The sequence below is a fragment of the Typopeltis vanoorti genome, chromosome 1, assembly GCF_054136105.1.
Source record: "Typopeltis vanoorti isolate ZY-2024b chromosome 1, IOZ_Tvanoo_1.0, whole genome shotgun sequence".
Classification (NCBI taxonomy): Eukaryota; Metazoa; Arthropoda; class Arachnida; order Uropygi; family Thelyphonidae; genus Typopeltis; species Typopeltis vanoorti.
This window is the reverse complement of record NC_143549.1, coordinates 101,612,500-101,634,533: the sequence shown is the minus strand read 5'-3', so window position 1 is coordinate 101,634,533 and position 22,034 is coordinate 101,612,500. Positions and strand designations below refer to the sequence as shown.

The 22,034-nt window shown below is 35.8% G+C and overlaps 1 protein-coding gene across 1 annotated transcript in view; it reads right to left on the bottom strand.

The window, feature by feature from the left end:
- The window catches only part of LOC150110257 (dynein axonemal heavy chain 5-like), a 972,373-nt gene that overhangs the window by 478,526 nt on the left and 471,813 nt on the right, over positions 1-22,034 (bottom strand). Inside the window, exon 38 of the mRNA XM_090394637.1 lies at positions 15,624-15,785. Coding sequence (XP_090250763.1) covers positions 15,624-15,785 — 162 coding nt within the window. The remainder of the gene's footprint in view (positions 1-15,623; positions 15,786-22,034) is intronic.

Below are 22,034 nucleotides of genomic sequence, written 5' to 3'. Positions count from 1 at the left end.
CAACTGAACTGTCAGTCTATTAAAAAAAAGGTAGTATATTGCTAAGGCATCACTGACCATTCCAAAGCCATGCTGTCCCTCAGAGTATCATATTGTTATCCACACATTCCTGATATCTCTTTTTGACTACCTTTTCCAGTACTTTTATCACCACTCCTGAGATACTGATTAGTCTATAATTTGCTACCATAGACTAAGATTCTCCTTTATGCAAAGGAATTATTTTGCTCTCCTTCCACTCTATTGGGATCCTGCCAGAGCTGAAACTTAAACAGTCTAGTCAAAAGTATTGCCAATCCCACCAACCCATTGCCTGCACATTCTCTTACATTCTCATACTCTCACAGCTGGTTTTGCATTCGATTATGCAATATCCTAAGTACTTCTAATTCACTGAGCTCTGTTCTCATGTCAGTCCCTCTTACATCTGCAACAGCAACATCTTCATTTGGATGACACAACCTTACAAAGTGGTCACTCAATAACTCAATAATGTCGTATTCTTCTGTCACCTCTCTCTACTATCTACATTCATTAAAGTTATCCTTCTAAAATCATTCCGCCTCCTACTTGCCACATAATGAAAAACTCTTTTGGATTTCTGGTTGTCATTCTCCTTATATACGCTCCACAACATTTTTTTTTTCCAGCTGATGCTTAATAATACTACTCATCCATCTTCCTCCTACTCAATTTACTTTCCTGACCTTGGGTAGAGTATACAGTGTGATACTGCTTCCTCCAAATATCCCATTTGCTGTACACATCCTTCCTTTGCAGATTTTTATGCTATGGTGGTGTAAAGTTGCTGCTTAGTGCTTACATCATTATCAGTTGTTCGCTGATGATGCAAAAACTATGGAGAGCAATAGTAGATAAAGGTAATGTAGATGTCCTGCAGAATGATTTAAATAAAGTCACATTGTGAGCAAAGGATAATGATTGCCAATTTAATGTTGCAACTTATAAGGTTATATACTTTGGGTTGAAAAGGTTGCATATGGTATATCATATTTGTAGTACTAGATTGCAGGAAACTGATGAAGCTAGGAACGTGGAGAAAATGGTGGACAGAGAATTGAAGTTCAGAGGGCATATTTCAAAAGTTGGTAAAATAACAATAATAAAGTGTATCATAATCACCTGCCTTATAGTTCCACATATATGTTTTCTTAACTGGAATTTCCATATGTTTTGCTCAAAGGATTATTGAATGTTGAAAAACATGCTAACAAGTAAGGATAGGGAAGTATTATCCCTCTTTATAAGGCTACAATTCAGCTACATCTTGACTACTGTGCACAGATTTGTTGGTTTCTTAGGAATATAGAGAAGATTCAGAGATGAGTGACTAACCTGGAGACAGGTCTGTGGTATGCTACCTGTGAGGATAGCTGGAAGGTTTCTGGGGATTACAAAGTTCAGTTGATAGGCAGAAAAAGAGGGGGACATGATACAAACTTTTAATATATTAAAGGGGATTTATAAAATTGGTGCATAGGAAAAAATTTCAATACATGACAAGTAGTCAGAGAAATAGGAGCCATTTGTGGAAGTTGTGTAATAGTGTGGTTAGTAGGGGGTGTGTGCAGACCTGATGATTTTTTTTGCAAGGAGAGTGGTGAATGAGTAAAATGGATTGACAGAATTAGTTATGAGTTCTCTGACAGTGAATGAGTTTAAGGAGAGTATGATAGGTTTTGTATTTATAATAGTTAGTTTAGGTCTCCCATGATCAATCTCCAGACTCCATGGAGATACCATATAATAATAATAATACAGTGTATCATAATCATACGTGTGTAGAGGCTTAAGTGCTGTGAGGACATCATGTTGGAGCTTAATGGATTTTTTACAACACTCAAAAAGAATTAAACTAGAATTTAATACTTCCTATATTTCATCTTAGTCACTAGGATATCTACGGGGATTACAAAAACAATTAATGTAACATATACACAAATAACAAACAATACTAAGCCCAACCACGTGGGTGACACTAAAGTCCTATCTAGGTAGAGCGCCCTCTAAGGGCGATAGTAGGTGGCCTGGAATGTAAGGTGGGAACTCTGGTGATGAGTGTTTCCCAAATCTTCGGAAGCTTAATGCAACCGTATTTATTGAGATTTGATTGGTTTTTGAAAGCTGCTGCTGCTTCTAAGAAAAGTCTCTCTTTCTTGAATTTGCTGTGGTGGAGCATGGTGGTTTTCTTCCATGATACCCTGTGGGTGGTGTCCAAAACATGGTCAGCCAAGCCTGAATGGCCATAGTTGTGCTTGAAGATGTAAGACTTGTGTTCCTCTAGACGGATGGATGCTGATCTGCCTGTCTGTCCAAAGTACGCCAGCTTACAGGAACAGGGTACTTTGTAAACTCCAGGCAGAGAGAGAGGAGGGAGCCGATCTTTCGTAGAACGGATAAGGGTAGTAAGTTTGCGGTGGGGCTTATATGCTATGTGTAGGTTGTACTGTTTTAGTATCTTGGCTATTTTTCCGGATGTGCCACGGATGTAGGGTATGGTGATGGCATTTTTAAAATCTTGTTGACGAGAAGGACGGGGAATGGGGGAGGAGTTTATTATTTTTTTGATACTGTGATCGCTGTAGCCATTGGAGAGGAAAGTGCTGTGTATGTGGTTAAGCTCAGTAGTGAGGGCGGTTCCACTGGAAAAAAGATTGTGGGCTCTCTTGGTAAGAGTTTTAATAATGTCATATTGTTGAGAGGGGTGGTGGTGGGGGAGTTTGTGTATGTATCTGCCTGTGTGTGTGTGTGGGTTTTCTGTATACAGTGAAAGTAAGTGTCACACGCCTGCCTAATGATACACTTAGGCGTGGAAGAGTTTTACTTTTGGAAAGAGATAGAAGTCAGAGGGAGCCAAATTTGGGGAATAGGGTGGATGTTCCAACAATTCATAGTGCAGATCTCTTAATTTTTCCCATTGCTAAAACACCATTGTGGGCAGGTGCATTGTCCTGATGAAAGATGATTTTTTCTTCTCCAAACCAGGTTTTTTCTGACGAATTTTTTCGTCTAGTCTGGTTAAAAGACCAGAATAGTATTCCCTGGTTACTGTTTTACCCTTTTCAAAATAATTAATAAACAAAATGCCTTTAGCATCCCAAAACACCGATGCCATGGTGCTGAACACCAGATCTGGTGCTGAACACCAGAATCCAAGTCTCATCCATAGTAATAAATCAATGCCCAAAATCAATTTTATTCTTGTTAAAACTCTCCAAGCACTGTTCAGAGATTTTAATGCAAGCGCGTTTTTCATCTGCTGTGAGCAAGCGCGGCAACCATTTTGTGCAAAGCTTTTTCATTTGCAATTCTTCATGCACAATATATCCTACAAGTTCTTTTGAAATGCCTAGATTCTCAACAGTTTCACACACCTTGACTCACTGGTCATCCAATACCATATTGTGTACTTGATCAATGATTTCTGGTGGTGTTACACTTTTTGGAAGTCCTTCACGTGGATCATCTTAAAAGCTGGTACGGCCACATTTAAACTTGGCAGCCCACTTCTTAATTGTTAAAAACGAAGGATAAGAGTGCCCATAAACTTTTGTGAACTTCAAATGTATTTCTTTTGCCGTTAAACCTTCTTTTACAAAGAATTTTATAACCACATGATACTCAATTTTATCCATTTCAAGGGATACAGACAACACTTTTGCTTCAGACAACTGTATAAAACAAACTACTTGATAGAATGACTCACAATTTCACATGGATGCTTATGAAAGATGTACCAACTCAGAAAAAAAAAATCTTGCCGATAGAGTTGCCATCTATGATTGAGGCCAAGATCTTTTCAGACCACCATTGTATATGCAGAGTAGTAGTCCACATGTGGCCTGATCAAGGCCTTCTACAAGGAAATCGTTATTATTATTATTATTATTATTATGTGACACCTCCTGGGAGTCTAAAGACTCATCGATGGAGGGCACCTACTCTACAACTCTTGTCTCCACCAACTTCGACAAACTGCAACTACACCAACGCTATCTACTGTCTACAACCACCACTAGTATTTCCACATACATCCATGCCCAGGGTGGGATTCGAACCTGTAGCCATTTGGCTGGAGAGTATATGAGCTACCCACTTGTCCAACCAAATCATCTTCTATACTTCTCCATGTTAAAATACTCCTTATCACTGCCATAATCTGCTATGATATACTCACAGTTTTTAGCAAAGGCAACCACTAGACTTCAAGCCTTTATCCACCACCATTCTCAGATCTCTCATCTGTTCCACCTACTTCAACATATTCCTATTAACTGCATACTGTGAATCCCATTCTCAACTACCAAATTTCAAGACTATAAACTTTGCAACTCAGATGACATATACACTCACTTACTCAGTTAAATCTATTCAGATCCTCCTGTAAGGTCCCAATATCTGCTTTACTCCACATAGTTCTAACTTTCATCATTTACAATCCCCAGTTAAGCCTGTTCTAATATCATTAACATACATGTTAAACAACAATGGTCTCAAAACAGATCTCTATGGCACACCACTAATGACCTGCCTCTTTTGGAATATCATGCTTCCATACACAACCTGCTGATATAACTATAACCCTCTGTTACATATGTCTAAGAGAGTTGTTCCTCAAGAACTCAAAAAATTAATTTCCTTATTCCCAGATGCTATCTCTTCATTCCAATCAATACCAACACAATTTAAATTCTCCACAATGATCATCTTTCTCTTGCTCAATAAACCAATTTAACTATACATTTCTTTGTCTCAACACTCCACATTCCCTATGTTACAGCAACATCCAGCAAAGTATCTCATCCTATCAGCCTTGACATCACACCATACCACTGCTATTATTTTCCCATTGCACCTCAACCTTGTGTAAATCTTATTCCCCTGCTATCATTAACAGCCCTCTTTTACTTCCTCCTTGCCCTTCTTATCCTCATAAAAAAAACATCATTATTATTATTATTTAATGATACCTCCGGGAGTCTAAAGACTCATCCAGGGAGGCCTACTCTACAGCTCATTCTAACTGCAACTACACCAATGCCATTAATTGGTGGAGACTCTCCGTCTCCACCAATTAATGGTGGAGACGGAGAGTCTTAATCCACCAACTACAGAGAACCACATCATCTACACCATCGTCCTCTACTTTCCACCACCACCACCACCACTAGTATTTTCACAGACAATCACAAACATGCATGCCCACAGTGGGATTCAAATCCGCAGCCTATTGGCTGGAGAGCAGATACGTTAACCAATTGGCCAACCAGGCCAGTCATACCTTTAATTTTTTCTATTTCCTTCAGGATATCATCCTGCTCTACTATGTTTAACTTATTCCAACTACTTTCAGGTAAATAAACTAAATTAATGCATGAACTTTACATCTCTTATTTTTGATACTCCTGTTGTTCATAAATAAGCATAGCAATCCATTTTTTGGTCTATAACCAGTTCTACTCATGCCATCCTTTCATCTGTGATTTCTTTATACCTGTTCCTGAATACTCCCATTTATTATCCCTGATTCAACTACTCCCCATGCATCCCATAAGAATTGTAAATAAAATATAAATTGTAAATATGAATAGTAACATTAACATAAACAAAAAAAAACAAATTGGAAATAGTTAAATTGAAAGCCTCAATTCCTAAGAAGGGAACATCTGACAGTGTTGGTTGTTCTGTGGGATCTAATTACAGTTCCCTATATTGTTATTATTATTATTATTATGGGCAACTCCAAGGAATCCTTAGACTCATCAAGGGAGGCCCTAAACATCATGTCAAGAGCTATTCAGCATTCACACAGTATCTATCATACTTTGCTTTGAACTCATTCACAGTCATGGTACCCGCAACAGACTCTGGCAACTTATTCTGCTCATTCACCACTCTCCAATTAAAAAAACCTAGTTCTTAACACCCTTGCTAACTACACTCTTGCTCAGTTTCCATGGATGTCCCACTGCCAGACCTGATCTGAAAAATTTCCTCTGAATTAATCTTGTAAAAACCCCTCAGTAATTTGAATTTTAATCATATCACTCCTTTTCCACCTATCAACCAATTTCTGTAACCCACAGATCTTCAACATGCTCTCGTAAGGTTCATTCCATAGACAGCTACCATCTTGGTCACTTGGTTCTGGATCTTCTCTACTGCCTCCCCATCACCAAGAACCCAGATCTGTGCACAGTAATCAAGATGGGGTCTTATCAAGGCTCAATAAAGAGGAACAATAACCTGTTTGTTTCTGCTCATCAAAGTATTCTTCAGTAACCAAGTGATCAGATTTAGCCACTTTAGCTATTTTTCCCCTAAACTTCAATTCCCTATCCACCAACACTCCCAAATCTCTGGCTTCGTCAATTTCCTGGAGTACAGTTCCACCAATGTGGTATACTGCTGCTAATCTTTTCACTCCAAAATACATAACTTTACACTCTGCCACATTAAAGTGACATCCATTCTCCTTAGCCCAGTCTGCTAATTTATCCAAATCAATCAATCCTGAAAAATTTTGACATCATGTGTATTCACTATTACTCTAGCCAACTTTGCATAATTGACAAATAAAAATGAACAGTTCCTCTCAGCTCCTTTTTCATTTTAAATATTCATTAATTTTTTTACTCTATCATTTGCTCTTCACATGGCACAACACTCATGATCCTAAAAAAAAAAATGTCTTAATACGTATTGGATGTACTAAATATGCTGAAAGATGCAATAAAAATATTAACTTTCCATTCATTTTCAAATGACTGTTTAGGTTGAAGATAAAAATAGCAGGACGAAAACCGATTTTGATTTAAGTCACCCATTAAAACTATCTTTCATAAAAATTTCCAATTTTTATTTGCATGATCCCCATACCTTTCTAAGCTTCAAAGTCAACTGTTTTAAATTTTTTGCAAATTTTAAGGCAAACTTTTTTCACAGCAGAAATGTACACTCAAGCTAATTTTGAACATACACATTTCACTATGCATATACATAAAATATACAAAAAAAAATAAGAATTCTGGATTTAAGATAGGGACTGCAGGATAGAGTGCAAAATGGGGAAAAGAGCACTCCAAATATCTAAAGCAGGGTAGTTGACATCCTGAAAAAAGCTAGTCAGGAAAAAAAAAGGTTGTCAAAAGCCAGTTACTTGAAAAATGTTAGTTTGTCTGAAAATGCAACTGAGAAATCAAAAAGTACACATCTCAAGTATTAAAATGGTAGTAAAATATCAGAAATTGAACAATCTTTAAATAAGCTGCGATTAATTTTAAAACTCTCCTTGTAAAAAATTCTGTCGATCTGCAGAATAAAAATGTCCGCTCTAATTATTAGGATGGCAGGAAAAATAAAAATCTAAATCTAAATATATAGATGGATATATTCTTCCATCTCAAGGATAGGGTAACCAACTCCCTTTCATCAAAATACAAAATTATATGGTTTCAATTTGATTTCACAATTTAGCTGTATCAGCAGAATTCTACTTCAGGAGGGCAATGAGCTTTGAAATCTTGGTTGATAGTCAACAGGGACAACACGAAGTTCAGGAAATTATGCTGTAAAGAGTGATAAAGCCCAAACAGGATACTAATGCTGTGGTAATGGCAGGCAGAGATAGAGAGGACATGGTATGTGTTAAATTGTATAAGGTCTTGATCAGACACCACACAGGCTTTTTGTGCATAAATTTGATAACATGATTTCAATAGAAGCTTTGGAGAGAATGCAGAGATACATACCTAACATCAAATGAGAACTATAGAATACCAGTTATAAGAGGAGGGAGTGAGGAAATGTAAAGTTCAGAACTCTGTGAAAAGAAAGAGAAGTGAATAATATTGAAGTTGGTGAGAGGATTTTACTATTATTATTATTATTATTATTATTACCTGACACCTCCAGGGAGTCCAAACACTCATCGAGGGAGGGCACCTATTCTACAACTATCTGTCTCCACTAACCGCAACTACCATCATCATCATCTACACCAATGCCATCTACTGCCTGCAACTGCTACTAGATTTTAACAGACAATCACAAACATCCATGCCCACGGTGGGATTCGAACCCGCAGCCTTTTGGCTGGAGAGCGGGCAAGCTAACCACTCGGATAACCAGGCTGGCAAAAAAAAATAAGGGGATCCCCTGGACCACTCCCTACGAAAGATCGTCCAACTCAGCATTGTTCTACTCAGTAATAGGCTCACCCCGTCACCGAGAAAAACTCTGAGTGTTGGCTCTACCCAGTGGCAGGGTCGCCCCACCACAGAGCAGAGCTGCTCTCATCGCATCGGTAATGGCAATAGCCATAATATAGTAGGGACTATTCAGGATTATTCACTAAGAAGGGAGAGTTAGTAAAAATGCAATCCCTGTAAACTGTACAAGTATGTAGTGGAGAAGGGAATTAAAGCAGACCTATTATAGGGCAGTCAGAAGGTATGGAGGACAAGTGAAATGAATGGCTGGAGGATATTGTGGAAAGTGTAAATAAATTTAAAATAAAATATGATATGAGCATGCATTCAGCTCTAAAATAATATCGTGTCTTTAATATCCACTATTTTTAAGTAATTTGCATTGCTGAAATGAAGCCATATAGCTCTTTCTTTATTAATTACTTTTATGTACTAACCAAGAGAGTTCACTATGAAAAACAGATTTCTCTGATATTGGATTTCTTTAAAAATGAATAAAAGTTTTTGCTCTCATAATTTTCTGCCTGCTCACTGACAAACATGATATACTCTTCATACACTCTAGCAACTTGGTGCTGTGGCAGATTTGCCTCTGGTTATGCTAAACTGAACTTCGGCTTAGTTGTCAGGTGGAGTTTGACAGATTCCAGCCAAGTTTTGGGACCCTGACAAGTTTTCAGATAAATGGGAGCCTTTTAAAGGTCACCTGTTCCAAGATTTTAAACTTGGGCAGTTTTTGAACATGTTGTTCCTATCTGGTCTCTGAAGAGAACCAACCAGCTGTCAGGCCAGTGAAACCTTTATCAAATGCATTAATACATGGTAAAGATACAGATAACTCTGCCATGGGATACTTAGGGGTCTCATGCCAGTCCCAAACCTGGATAAAGGAGGAGGGTCGGTCAGATGAGTCGATGTTCTGACCGTAAAGTAAAAACACAACTGTTATCTGATGCCTATACAATCAACAGCTACAACATGCTGGCTTGGGCGTCACCTGGATAAACAAGGCCCGCAATACCGATTGAGCGATCAGAGTTGGATCGAAAAGTGGGATACCGAAAGGAAACAGAAACTGAAACTAACAGAACTGCTATCAGTAGGAACGTGGAATGTACAGATACTCTGGATAGCAGGAAAATTAGAACTATTTTGTGAGGAAATGAAGAGATATTGGTGGGATATACTAGGATTGGCAGAGATGAGATGGACATCATCTGGAGAGATCAATGGATGCGAAGTAATATGGTCAGGATATGACACCATGCACGAAGCAGGAGTTGGCTTCCTTCTTAGCAAAAGAGCTTAGCAAAACAGTGCTATAAACAGTAGCACTGTTAGGCTACTGTTTGTAGCCTAATAGTGCCTTGAGAGGCACTGTCAGGCTACAAACAATCAATGAATGAATCATAGTAGCAAGATTTCAGGCAAAACTATTCAACATATCAATAGTCCAGATATATGCACCCACATCTGACAGCACAGATGAGGATATTGACTTATTCAACAAAGATCTGACAGAGACAATAGAAACAATACCAAAGCAAGATGTGCTAATTATTGAAGGAGATTGGAATGCCAAAGTTGGAATAGATAATGATGGTTGGGAAAGAGTCATGGAAAAATATGGTTTCAGAGAAAGAAATGAACGAGGAGAAAAATTGTTAGAATTTGCTGTGGACCACGAGATGATGATCTGAAACACAAGATTCCAACAAATGGAGCATAGAAAATGGATGTGGCGATCAAATGATGGGAAAACCAAAAACATGATTGATATGATTATGATTAAAAGAAGATGGATAAAATCAGTACAGCAATGTCGAACTTTTCAAGAAACGGATATAGACTCGGACCATAGTTTAGTGATTGCAAACATCAAGTTGAAATTAAAAAATAATATAAACCCCAACATCAGAATACAAGAGATACAGCACGAATAAGTGAAGCAGAAATAGGAAGAAGGTACAGAACAGTGTTAGAAGAGAAACTTAAAAGTGTGAAGAAAAAAAAAACTCGAACTTAAGAGTGAAAAGAGTAATGAAGGCGATAGAAGATGCAGTTGAAGAAATGGATTACATAAGAAACACTGAAGTTAGTACAGGAGAAAAGAATGTTGAAGATAAGAAGGGATACATCAGAACAAATTATTATTATTATTATTATTAAACAAGACCTCATGGAGTCAAAGACTCATCTAGGAGGTCCTTTTATCTCACACACATCTCATCGTATCGGGTCTTAAACACATTCAAACTCCTTGCAGACACCACACTCTCAGGCAAGGCATTCCAATCATTCACAACTCTGCACGAAAAAAACCTGCCTCTCACTCCCCTACTCACACCCTCTTTATACAGTTTCCAGGGATGACCTCTGGTTCTCCCCTGATCTCCCACTATTCGCTGTAGAACTTCTCCACCATTGATCCTATAACAACCCCTTACCAACTTGTAGGGCTCTATTACATCTCCCCTCTTCCTTCTCTCCACCAGACTCTGCAAATTACATCTTTTCAATCTTTCCTCATACTCGACATTCCAGAGGTCAGAAACTACCTTAGTCAGTCGCCTTTGGACCCTTTCCAACATCTCTTCATCCTTCTGAAAACCAGGTGACCAAATCTGGGCACAATAGTCCATGTGTGGCCTAATCAAAGCCTTATACAATGGAACAAGAATCTCCCTACTTCTACACGTCAGTGACCTCCTCATCATTCCCAGAAGTCTTTGTGTTGTCTTCACAATTTTGGCGATGTGTCCCCTAAATTTTAGATCCTTATCCACTATCACTCCCAGATCTCTTATTTCCTCTACTTCCAACAATATATTCTCACCAAGCATAAATTCTGCATCCCATCTTTGTTTTCCAAATTTTAAAACCTTACATTTTGCAACACTGAACTCACATCCCCATTTGCTTGCCCAATCACTCAATTTATTCAAGTCTTCTTGCAAGGCCACAACATCTTCACTACTCTTTATGGTTCATCCCAACTTTGCATCATCTGCAAACAACTGAATATCTCCATCCAAATCTTCACCAATATCATTAATATACAAGTTAAATAGCAATGGCCCTAAAACAGATCCTTGAGGCACTCCACTAGTGACTTTCCTTTTCCTGGATATTGCACCTCCATACACAACTTGTTGATACCTATCAGATAGCCAGTCTCCAATCCAATGCACTAATCTAATATCCAACCCCATCTGCTCTAGTTTGACTGTCAACTTATCATGAGGTACTCTATCAAAAGCTTTTGCGAAATCCAAGTATATTACTGTGTATCCTTCTCCTCTGTCCAAGGAAGCAGTCACTTTATTGTAATAAGTAAGTAGATTACTAAAACACGACCTCCCTTTAGCAAATCCATGCTCTCCATCAAAGATTATACCATTGTTGTCAACCCAACTCTGGATCCTAGTTCTCACAAGCTTCTCCAACAACTTAACCACAACACCTGACACACAGATAGGCCTATAGTTTGATGCTTGAGTTCGATCACCTCCTTTATGAAGTGGCACAATCTTGCCTTCCTTCCACTCCTTAGGAACTTGACCAAGTGCAAGACTCATATTAAACATATATATCAAGGCAGGTGTCAACTCCCTGGCACATTCCTTCAGAATACGCAGTGATATATTATCAAGTCTGGCACAGCCTTATTTACATCTAGTTTACTCAACTCCCCAAACACCTCTTGCTCACTTACAGTCAGTCTCTCCTCCCCATCATCAACTGCTCTTAATCTCTCCATGAAGTCACATTCACAAGATTGAAAGATCTTTATGAACTGCTCATTAAGTATCTCCACCACACATTCTGCAACAGCTGTCTTTATACCATTTCCTCCAATCAATGTCATCCTTCCATAATCATTCTTTCTTTTGCTGGCTACATATCGAAAGAACTCCCTAGGATTCTTTTTAGCTTCATTAGCTAACTGCTGTTCATACCTCTCTTTAGCTACTCTCACCAACCAAGTCACTCTCCTTGCCTGGTCTTTGTAGAACTCATGAAATTGGTTACTTCCACTTCTCTTATGCTGCCTCCACAATGCCCTTTTTCTCTGTATTGCATGCTTAATCTCTTTATTCATCCATCTCACACCTAACTTATTTAACCTTCTCACCCGTGGTATACATTTAGACATTGCATCCACTAAATATTTTTTGAAAATCCCCCAAGCTGCATTGATCTCTTTTCCAGCTAACTCCTCATTCCATGCTACACCTGCAAGCTGTCTCCTGAGCTCTTCATAATCATGAATAGAACAGCAATAGAGAAGAAAGTGTAATGAGGTGAAAAAAAGCAGTCAGAATGGATAAGATGAAAAGGTTAGAAGCCCAATGCAACAATATAGAACAGTAGTATGGAGAGCATAAAACAAGGGAGGTATACAAAATGATCAGAACCATTAATAGAAAGTGGCAACCAAAACAAATAACAATTAAAGATGAAAAAGGCAACGTATTGATGAATAAAGAAAAAATTGTACAGCAGTGGACAAGATACCTGTAGTTGTACAATCAAGAAAAACTAGATTCAGATAGCATTGGGAAACTGACTGAAGAATTGAAGCAGATATCACCATCAGGTAATGAGCATGCTTTTCAGCAAGAGTCCTGGTAACAATAACATTACTGGAGAAATGATTAAATATGGTGGTGAAAGTATGGTTACAGAAATGCACCAACTATGTAACATGGTATGGAAAGAAGGGAAAATGCCAGAGGAGTGGGTGAAATCAATATTAGTAACATTATACAAGAAAGGAAATAAGCTAGAATGTAAAAATTATAGAACAATTGCCTTGATCAGTCACCTTGGTAAAGTGATGATGATGATCATATTGACAGAAAGATTGAGTACACAATTGGAAGCATACCTTGCAGATGAGCAAGCAGGATTTATGAAGGACAGAACTACAATTCAACAGATTTTGACAATGAGGTTAATAGCAGAGAAAGTTAGGAGGAAAAAACAAAAACATATATACTTGTTTTGTTGATTTTCAGAAAGCATTTAACAGTACTGACCAGAAAGTGACATTAGCAGTTCTCGAATCCCATGGAAATGATAAAAAACTAATAGCTATATTAAAAGATGTTTATCAGAATGCAGTTGCAGCAGTTAGAATAGGTGATGATTTGGAGAAATGATTTAAAACAAGCAGAGGTACTAGACAGGGAGACCTAATATCACGAAGCATTTTCATTGCACATTTAGAAAGAGCAATGGACAAATTGAAGGAAGATGCCAAAGGAATATTACACGGAATGAGAATTAACAATCTGAGATTTGCAGATGACATTCTTATTATTATTGAAGAAGACGAAAGAGAACATGAAACAAAAGATACAAGTGGATGGAACTGATATAGAAAATGTAGAACAATTCACATATTTGGGAAGTAAACTGGCATATGACTTGGACTGTAAAAAAGAAATAAAGATCAGGATTGCAAAGGGAAGAACGAATCTGAAGGCCATGGATAACATGGATAAGACCCCATTTGGACTTCTGTGCCCAATTATGGGCACCAGGGTTTCTTCGTGATGGGGAGGAAGTGGAGAGGGTCCAGAGACGAGTGACCAAGATGATAGCAGGTCTGTGGAATGAACCTTATGAGAATAGGTTGAAGATTTGTGGGTTGCAGAAATTGGACGATAGGCGAAGGAGGGGTGATATGATTGAGACATTCAAATTACTGAAGATTTTTTATAAGATTGATCCAGAAGATATTTTTGAAAATATGACTGGTGGTGAGAGGACTAGGGGCCATGCATGGAAGCTGGGCAAAAGCGTGGTTGACAAGGGTGTTAGAGCTAGGTTTTTTACTTGGAGAGTGGTGAATGAGTGGAATAAGCTTCCAGAGTCTGTTGTGGGTGCTACGACCATGAATGAGTTCAAGGCAAGGTATGATAGATACTGTGTGAATGTTGAATAGTTGTTCTTGACATGATGTTAGGGCCTCCCTCGATGAGTCTGTCGACTCCTTGGAGTTTCCCGGAACAATAATAATAACATTTGGAAAAGTAAAGTGATCAGCCTGCAAACAAAAATAGGAGTACTGGAAACATGCATCTTTAGCGGTGTACTGTATGGATCTGAAACGTGGGTAATAAATAAGGAATCAAGAAAAAGAATTTTGGCATTTGAAAGAACTTGTTACAGGAAGATTCTAAGAATAGGATGGGTACAGAAAATCACCAATGAAGTGCTCTATCAGAAGATACAACCAAAATAGAATCTAATGCAGAAGATTATAAAATGGAAGCTGCAATTATTTGGACACATCTCTAGAATGATAGAGGACCGGAAGATAAAGACATTTATGTTTGGTATGGATGGTCTAAACAGAAGAGGTAGACCATACAGAGAATGGATAGATGATATAAAAGACTGGTGTGGAATTGGTGTACAAAAACTACGACACTGTGCACTGGACAAAGAAAGGTGGAAGAAGATAGTGAAGTAGGCATCGGACATCAACGGGCAGTGAGCCCACTGTTTGTGATGATGATGATGATGAAATATACAGATGTTTGGGCAGCAATTATGTTCTTTTAAGTAGTGCAAGCTAAGGCACCTCAGATGCTGAGGATTGTATTCTTGTGAGCTCACTGTTTCTACAAACATTTTTGGCTCTGAAATAATATTGGATCTTTAATATCCACTATTTTATATATATATATATATATATATATATATATATATATATATATATATATATATATATATATTACATTTTTAAAATTATGTGACTAAATGCACCCTTTGATTAGAAAAGGCTTAAGTTCAATTCTTGGTGTGACGGGAGGAATCTTTATATGGACTTTTTCAATCGAAGGTGAATTAGCCGATCTCATATGGAGGTAGCAGGATTTTTCCTCCCAGAAACTCTGGTTTTTCATCCCACATGTAGACAAATCGGCCGTTTAGAATGCATGCAATCTACTGACAAAAAATAGTAGTTGTGGTGGTGGGCGGTAGATGCCGTTGATGTAGATGGTTGGTAGTAGATGTTCGGTGTGCAGTGGTGAAGACGGAGAGCTGCACAGTAGGTGTCCTCCAGCGAGGAGCCTATGAACTCCTTGGAGGTGTCACGAATAATAATAATAATAATAATAATAATAACATAGAAAATAAATTACTAAACACATATATTATGATCCAATGCACAATACTTGTGCACTTGATCATAAGTATCATGCACAAGTATCTTCACAAGTTTTGGTGTTTCCATGTGAGAATAAATACTTAAAATATTTAAAATGTTGCACAATCAATTAGGAAAAAAAGAAGTTTCTATTTTGCAAAATATAAATAGTATGACTGGGATTCATATAATTAAAACAATTTTAAATCTGAGGAGAAAAAAGGTACCTGTATTAATTTTAAAGTCCATGAAGGATGATTGATTAGTCCAATTTCAATGAGATAGTTAGCAATTGCTTCTTCTAATTCTGGATATGCTTGTTTATCAGTGCAGATTCCAGGAAACAAATCATTAATGAGGGATATAAACAATGGTTCATCCTCATCAATCTGCAAATATAATATTTGTAAGGCATTATCTCAGGTAGTATAATATTTGTAAGGCATTATCTCAGGCAGTATAATATTTGCATTATCCTCCAAGGATAACGGTTTACATTTATAAACCATTTAATCATTTATAAACCACATGCTGGGATGCATGCACGCACGCATCCCAGCATGTAAGTGTGAAAGAATTTCTCAACCTATGGTTGCAATGGATATGAGACCTATCAAACATCAACCTACTTCCAACACAGCAATCAAACCAATAAACAAAAACTAACCAGTGTCATCCTTAGATAAGCTTAATAAAAAAGCCTCAAGGATGCAAGCTGAGAAATTACATCTCAACCAAGATCAACAAAAAGGAAAAAAAGGAAAAAAAATCCATATATTATATTTAAGTGTTGTAGTTACAGCGGTTAAATACATTAAATCAAAAATTGTAAATACAGGTATACCTCAGTTAATGTTACCTCTGGTAACTGAGCCTTGATATAACAAAGTATGCAATTTCAAGCCCCATTTTAAGATCAATGCCCGGCAATCATCCAACTGGTGAAAGATGGTGACTCATCACATACTCCCAAGCTGTGGGTGTGTCTGTTTTAACAGTTTCATGCATTATCCTCGTTAATTTAATCACTGCTTACACTTCGTACGGTGTGTTACAGTGTGGTGCATTGCAATAAATGACATATGTTCTCTGATAGCATTATTTTGTAGATTTTGTAAATATTAATTAGCCAGCAAAGTTTGGTCAATTGGTAGCGCTTCTGCTAATAATGGCTTGCAAAAAAAAAAAAAAAAAAAAAGCTACGCAAGTTTGAGCGTGGTTAGTAGTTGGAAGGGGATCAATTGTTCGATGCTGTTGGCACACTCTCCCTCAATGAGTCTTTGGACTCCCTGTAGGTGTCATCACATAATAATAATAATAATAATAATAATAATAATTGATATTTTGTTTTTCTACCCATTTAGTTAAAATGCCAGAATCAAGCAAAAGAAAAGCAATTTCTTTGAAACTAAATTAAATATCGTACAATGTGTTGAAAGGGGTGAATGAAAATCCAATGTGACAAATTCTTTTATTAGCACAGTCAACATTAACAATCATATTTAGTCAATCAGAAAAAATAAAACAGTCTGTTCAGAATTGCACAGATGTTATAGCAGCAAAATTAACTCGCTTAAGGAGTCCAATTTTAGAAAAAATGGAGAAAATGTTAAATTTGTGGATAGATGACATGTCACAGCATCATATGCCTTAACTCAAATGGTGATTCAAGAAAAAGCATTATTTTTGTTTAATTGCCTGAAATCAAAACAAACCGAAGAAATTGCAGAAAATTCTGCGGCTACTCGTGGTTGGTTTGAGAAATTTAAAAATTGGGCCAGAATTCATAGTGTAAAATTATCAGGAGAAGCTGCAAGTACAGATGTTGAAGCTATGAATAAGTTTCCAGAAAAACTAAAGGAAATAATTGAATGTGAAAATTTTTCACCAAATTTGGTGTTCAATGTTGACAAAAGCAAAGCATTTGTCAACAAAAGCATTTCCAGAACAAAAGTTTGTTCTGGAAATGGCTACCATCAAAAAGCTTCATTTCTATTGAAGAAAAATCAGCAGCTGGGTTCAAAGCAGCCAAAGGCTGTTTAACATTACTCTTTGGATCAAATGCCTCTGGCGATTTTAAATTAAAATTGTTATCAGTTTACCATTCGGAATTTCCCAGGGCATTAAAAGGTAACATAAAAACGAATTTACCTGTAATATGAAAAGCTAATAGAAAAGGGTGGATTACCAAGGAGTTATTTACTGACTGGTTTGTTTACCATTTTTGTTCAGAAGTGAAACGGTATTGCCAAAGAAATAACTTTGAAGAAAAAGCTCTTTTGTTGTTGGACAATGCTCCGGGACATACTGCTGATCTTGATACGTTAGACACATGCATTCCTGTCAAAGTTGTCTTTCTTCCAGCAAACACAACTTTCCTGATTCGACCGATGGATCAGGAAGTAACAGAAACATTTAAAGCTTATTATCTGCGTGGTACATTAAGCAATTTAATTGAACTAGAAGATAAAGAGCAAATGTCAATTAAACATTTTTGGAAAAACTACACCATTAAAGATGCAATTGAAAACATTAATAGCTCTTGGAAAGAAGTCACTCAGAAATGCTTAAATGGAGTTTGGTGCAAATTATGGCCAGAAGTTGTACTAGAAGAAGAAGAAGAAAATAACATTCAAGAGATTAGAAATTAAGTTATCCAGATGGCTCAATCAATATGTTTCGAAAATGTCAGCAAAGAGGATGTAAGAAATTTATTAAATGCAGAAGATGATAGTATTTTCAGTGGAAGATTTAGAAAAACTTGTTAGCAACGAAGCCAAAGAAAATGAAGACGAAATTAAAGAAGTTCCTACCGAAAAAGTGTTAGCAACGAAAGATTTAAAAAGGTGCTTGAATGACATTGAAAACGTTTTAAATTTTTTTAGTGAAAATGATCCTGATTTAGGAAGAAGTGGTATTGTTAAGCGATCAGTGTTAAATGCAATAAATCCAAATAGGCAATTATTAAATGAAAGAGGAAAAAAAAAAACTTTAAACAATCAACTTTAGATTCGTATTTTAAAATGTCATGATTTTATCTTTGTTTGGTATATAATATTGACTTTTTATTTAATAAACTTCATTAACCATTATTAATACATTATACAGAAAAAAAAAGAAAATTTGTATGAATTCATTGTTCCAAAAAAAAAAAAAAAACAGAACTACATGTTCTACATATTGTAAATATGTAATCACAATATATAATCATAATTTTAATAATAAAAACGGATTCAATTTAAAAAAATATGCAATCAATGCATGCATAATATGTAATCAATATATAGTAGAGATATATACTATACGCAATGTATATATAATATAAAAAAATTATTATTATTAGATGGATACCCACAATAACATTTATACAAATGATAAGTATCATACCTCTCCTTAAAGTCATTCACTGTTAAGACACTTGCAATTAATTCTGGAAATCCATTCAACCTCATTCACCACTCTCCAAGCAAAAAATCTAGTACACACTTCTAATCATACTCTTACACAACTTCTAGTGTTGACCCAGGGCTGAGCCGTACGGTTGTGCAGATTGGGCACTGCACAAGGGCGCTTGAAGATAGGGGCGCCATTTCACTACAGGAAATAATTTAAAAAAATATAAATTTTCTTATTCTTGAATTATATCGTTTGAATTGAAACGTTATCAATATTACCACAGATTTTATTTCACAGAGTAAGCATCGACTCAGCGAAAATTTTAGAAATATTCTCGATTGTTTATTATATTTTTAGTGGAAATTGTTAGTTTAAGACAGACCGTGAATTCATTCTTATGCTCTGCTTTGCCAGTACCATCGACAGGATGTAGCACAGAGGCAGCCTGCCTCACCGTGCTGCTTAATAAGGGCACTCGCTCAGCCGTATTACAGCAATAAGATATTTTACAAAAATACAGCATTTAGTTAACAAATAAAAAGGTGCCATTTCCCATTGACAGTTAAATATCTGATTATTATATTTTATTAATAAAAAAATTACAGTCATACATACTAAAACTAAACATTTTCGAACCCACTTATTAGATACTTAAGGAAACAACCCATAAAGTATCATACGATGTGAATTTCATAGACTTTTATAGTCTATATATAAATATATATCTGTTAAATTATATTATGCATGAATTCTCCTACTCAAACTGCAGTCTCCCCGAATTTCACATTTGAGCGCTCCCTGCAATAAACAATACGCTATCCCCAACAGCCATTATACTGCAGAAACACTAAAACCAATTAGTTTTATCATGTCACTGGATAAGGTTCACAGACATCATTTACAGACTAATATATATTTCTCAAAATATATTTCTCAACAAATAGTGCAATTACAGACAACTGGGAATATAAACACTAACTAATGAATGACATCTTCCCTCCAACTGAAACTGCTATATACAGCAGGTGCAACATATGGTTTTGCTTGACACTACCCCGCCATGAACGTGTTAAAACTAAGAAATATATAGTGAATGCATTTCAGATATTATGGAAACTGGTTTAACAGAATTAGCATTTCGATTGTCAGCTTGTTTTGTTTGGGTAGCTTGATCTTTTGTTAATACCGAACCAATCATATGCACTTCTTAATAGTGGCTTATTCTCTATTATACTGGCCTACAATCAATCACACACATCTTTCCCTTCTCATTAGTAATTTGTCAAGGATTGTTATTATGTATCTCAAGTCTTAAATTACTGGTAATTTTTGCTTGATATAATGGGAAAGAAGATGACTCTATTTGGGTAGATAACTGATTGCACACAAGGAAACCGCTCTTGAGGACAGAAGAAGTGATGGAGAATAGAAGATTCTTGGTAAGTTATACTCATTTTCAGTTTTTTTTTTCTGAAAACTTTAGTTTCCGAAAATCCCCACATATATCTCGCAGCACAATTTTTTAGCTTTAATTTTGGGAAAAAAGTGCGAGTTATAGTCGAGTAAATATGGTAATTTTTTTAGTTTCAGTCTTTAACCAATGGATCATTGGTTAAAGACTGGATTTATAAAACGCACAAAAGAGAGCAATATTGCAGATATAGAAATAGGCAATTTCACTTGTCTCATTGATGATAAATTATTTATATTAAGTAAAAATGATTAGTATCTTTATAAATTTTGTTCTATTAAAAATAAATCATGTTTTTTTTGTTTAAATGTATACATCTAAATTCAAATAAAACAGTTACAATGAAATATATTTTTATTTATTTATTATTATTATTATTTTGATAAGGGTATTTTGAAAAGGTACTTGGTAATAATGAAAATTAAAGAAGGGTACACGGATATATCTGAAGTTTCAGAAACACTGATCTATCCAAAAATATTTAGTCTGAAACATAGATGTACATTACAATGTTCGTTTTCTTAAATTCCACTTTGAATTTGAATAGACGAAACAGTCTATCCAAACACGCACTTACATTTTTTTCGGAGTCATTTCAATTTTGAATGTGAAACATATTGAGTGTATTGTGTATTCTGTGTTTAAGTGACTTTGGACAATTTGACTTTGAATTTAATTGTGTACTTATTTTTAGATTTTTAGTAATTGTGTACTTATTTTTTAGACAAATAAAATTTTAAAGATAATAGTTTATAAATTATAAACATATTAATCAGCTGAGGGACCATAGCTAAAAATCCCATATATATGCGGGATAGACTATCGGTGCATCAGGCTGACGCGGCTCGAATTAAATTAATAAACATAGGTTATTTATGAGCTATAAACCCTTTAGATGAGCTCTGTTTACACATGCTGCAATTGGCCCTTTCTTGATAATTTCTGGTGTATTTTTGCATCATTTCATTTTGTGCGTTACACTAACAGTGTTACTGTGCAGTTGCCTTTTGTTTTATAAAATATATTTATGGTTGTTTAGTAAATCTTTTGTGAATTTGGATTATTATTCACATAAAGAAAGTACATCTATTATATTTTTGCTAAGTTTGAAAATCAGTTAAATTGTTTAATTTTAGTTAATTATCTTATTTTGAAAACAAAAGATTTTTATGTTATGTTGGGTAGACGTCTAGAAAATAAATAATTTTCAATAAGAGATTTATTTATATATTTGTTCTTGTTCTGGTTGGAAGACATTGGGGTTGGGGTCCTTTTACTGATTTCTTTAATAAATAATTTTAATATTCTAGAAATTTCTTAATTATTAAACAGTTACCAGAATGTAAAAAATATTAAATAAATATCACTGAGAAATCAATCAGTGGCTAATATCTCTACATGTTAATTTTCAAAAAATACCTAAAATGTAAGCATATTTATTATTCTGAACATCTGAATAATCAAATTCTGTAATTAAAAAAAAATAGTCAGTCTTGGGTCATTCACCTTAAAAATAATAGTCGGTTAAGGGGTTAAAAAATAAGTTGAAGGGAAAATTTCAGAAATTATTTATTTTGGTGGACAACTTTTAATGCTCTTCTTATTTTAAACTCTAACCAAGTGTGTTAACCCCTAAATGTTGGAAAAAAAGCCAAAGTTATCTGGTGCACAAAACAGGAAAAGACAATTGAAGCGAGTACAATTGGAACATAAACTGACTGGTTTGCTGAATACATTTTTAACTTCAGGACCACATAAATAACGAAGAACA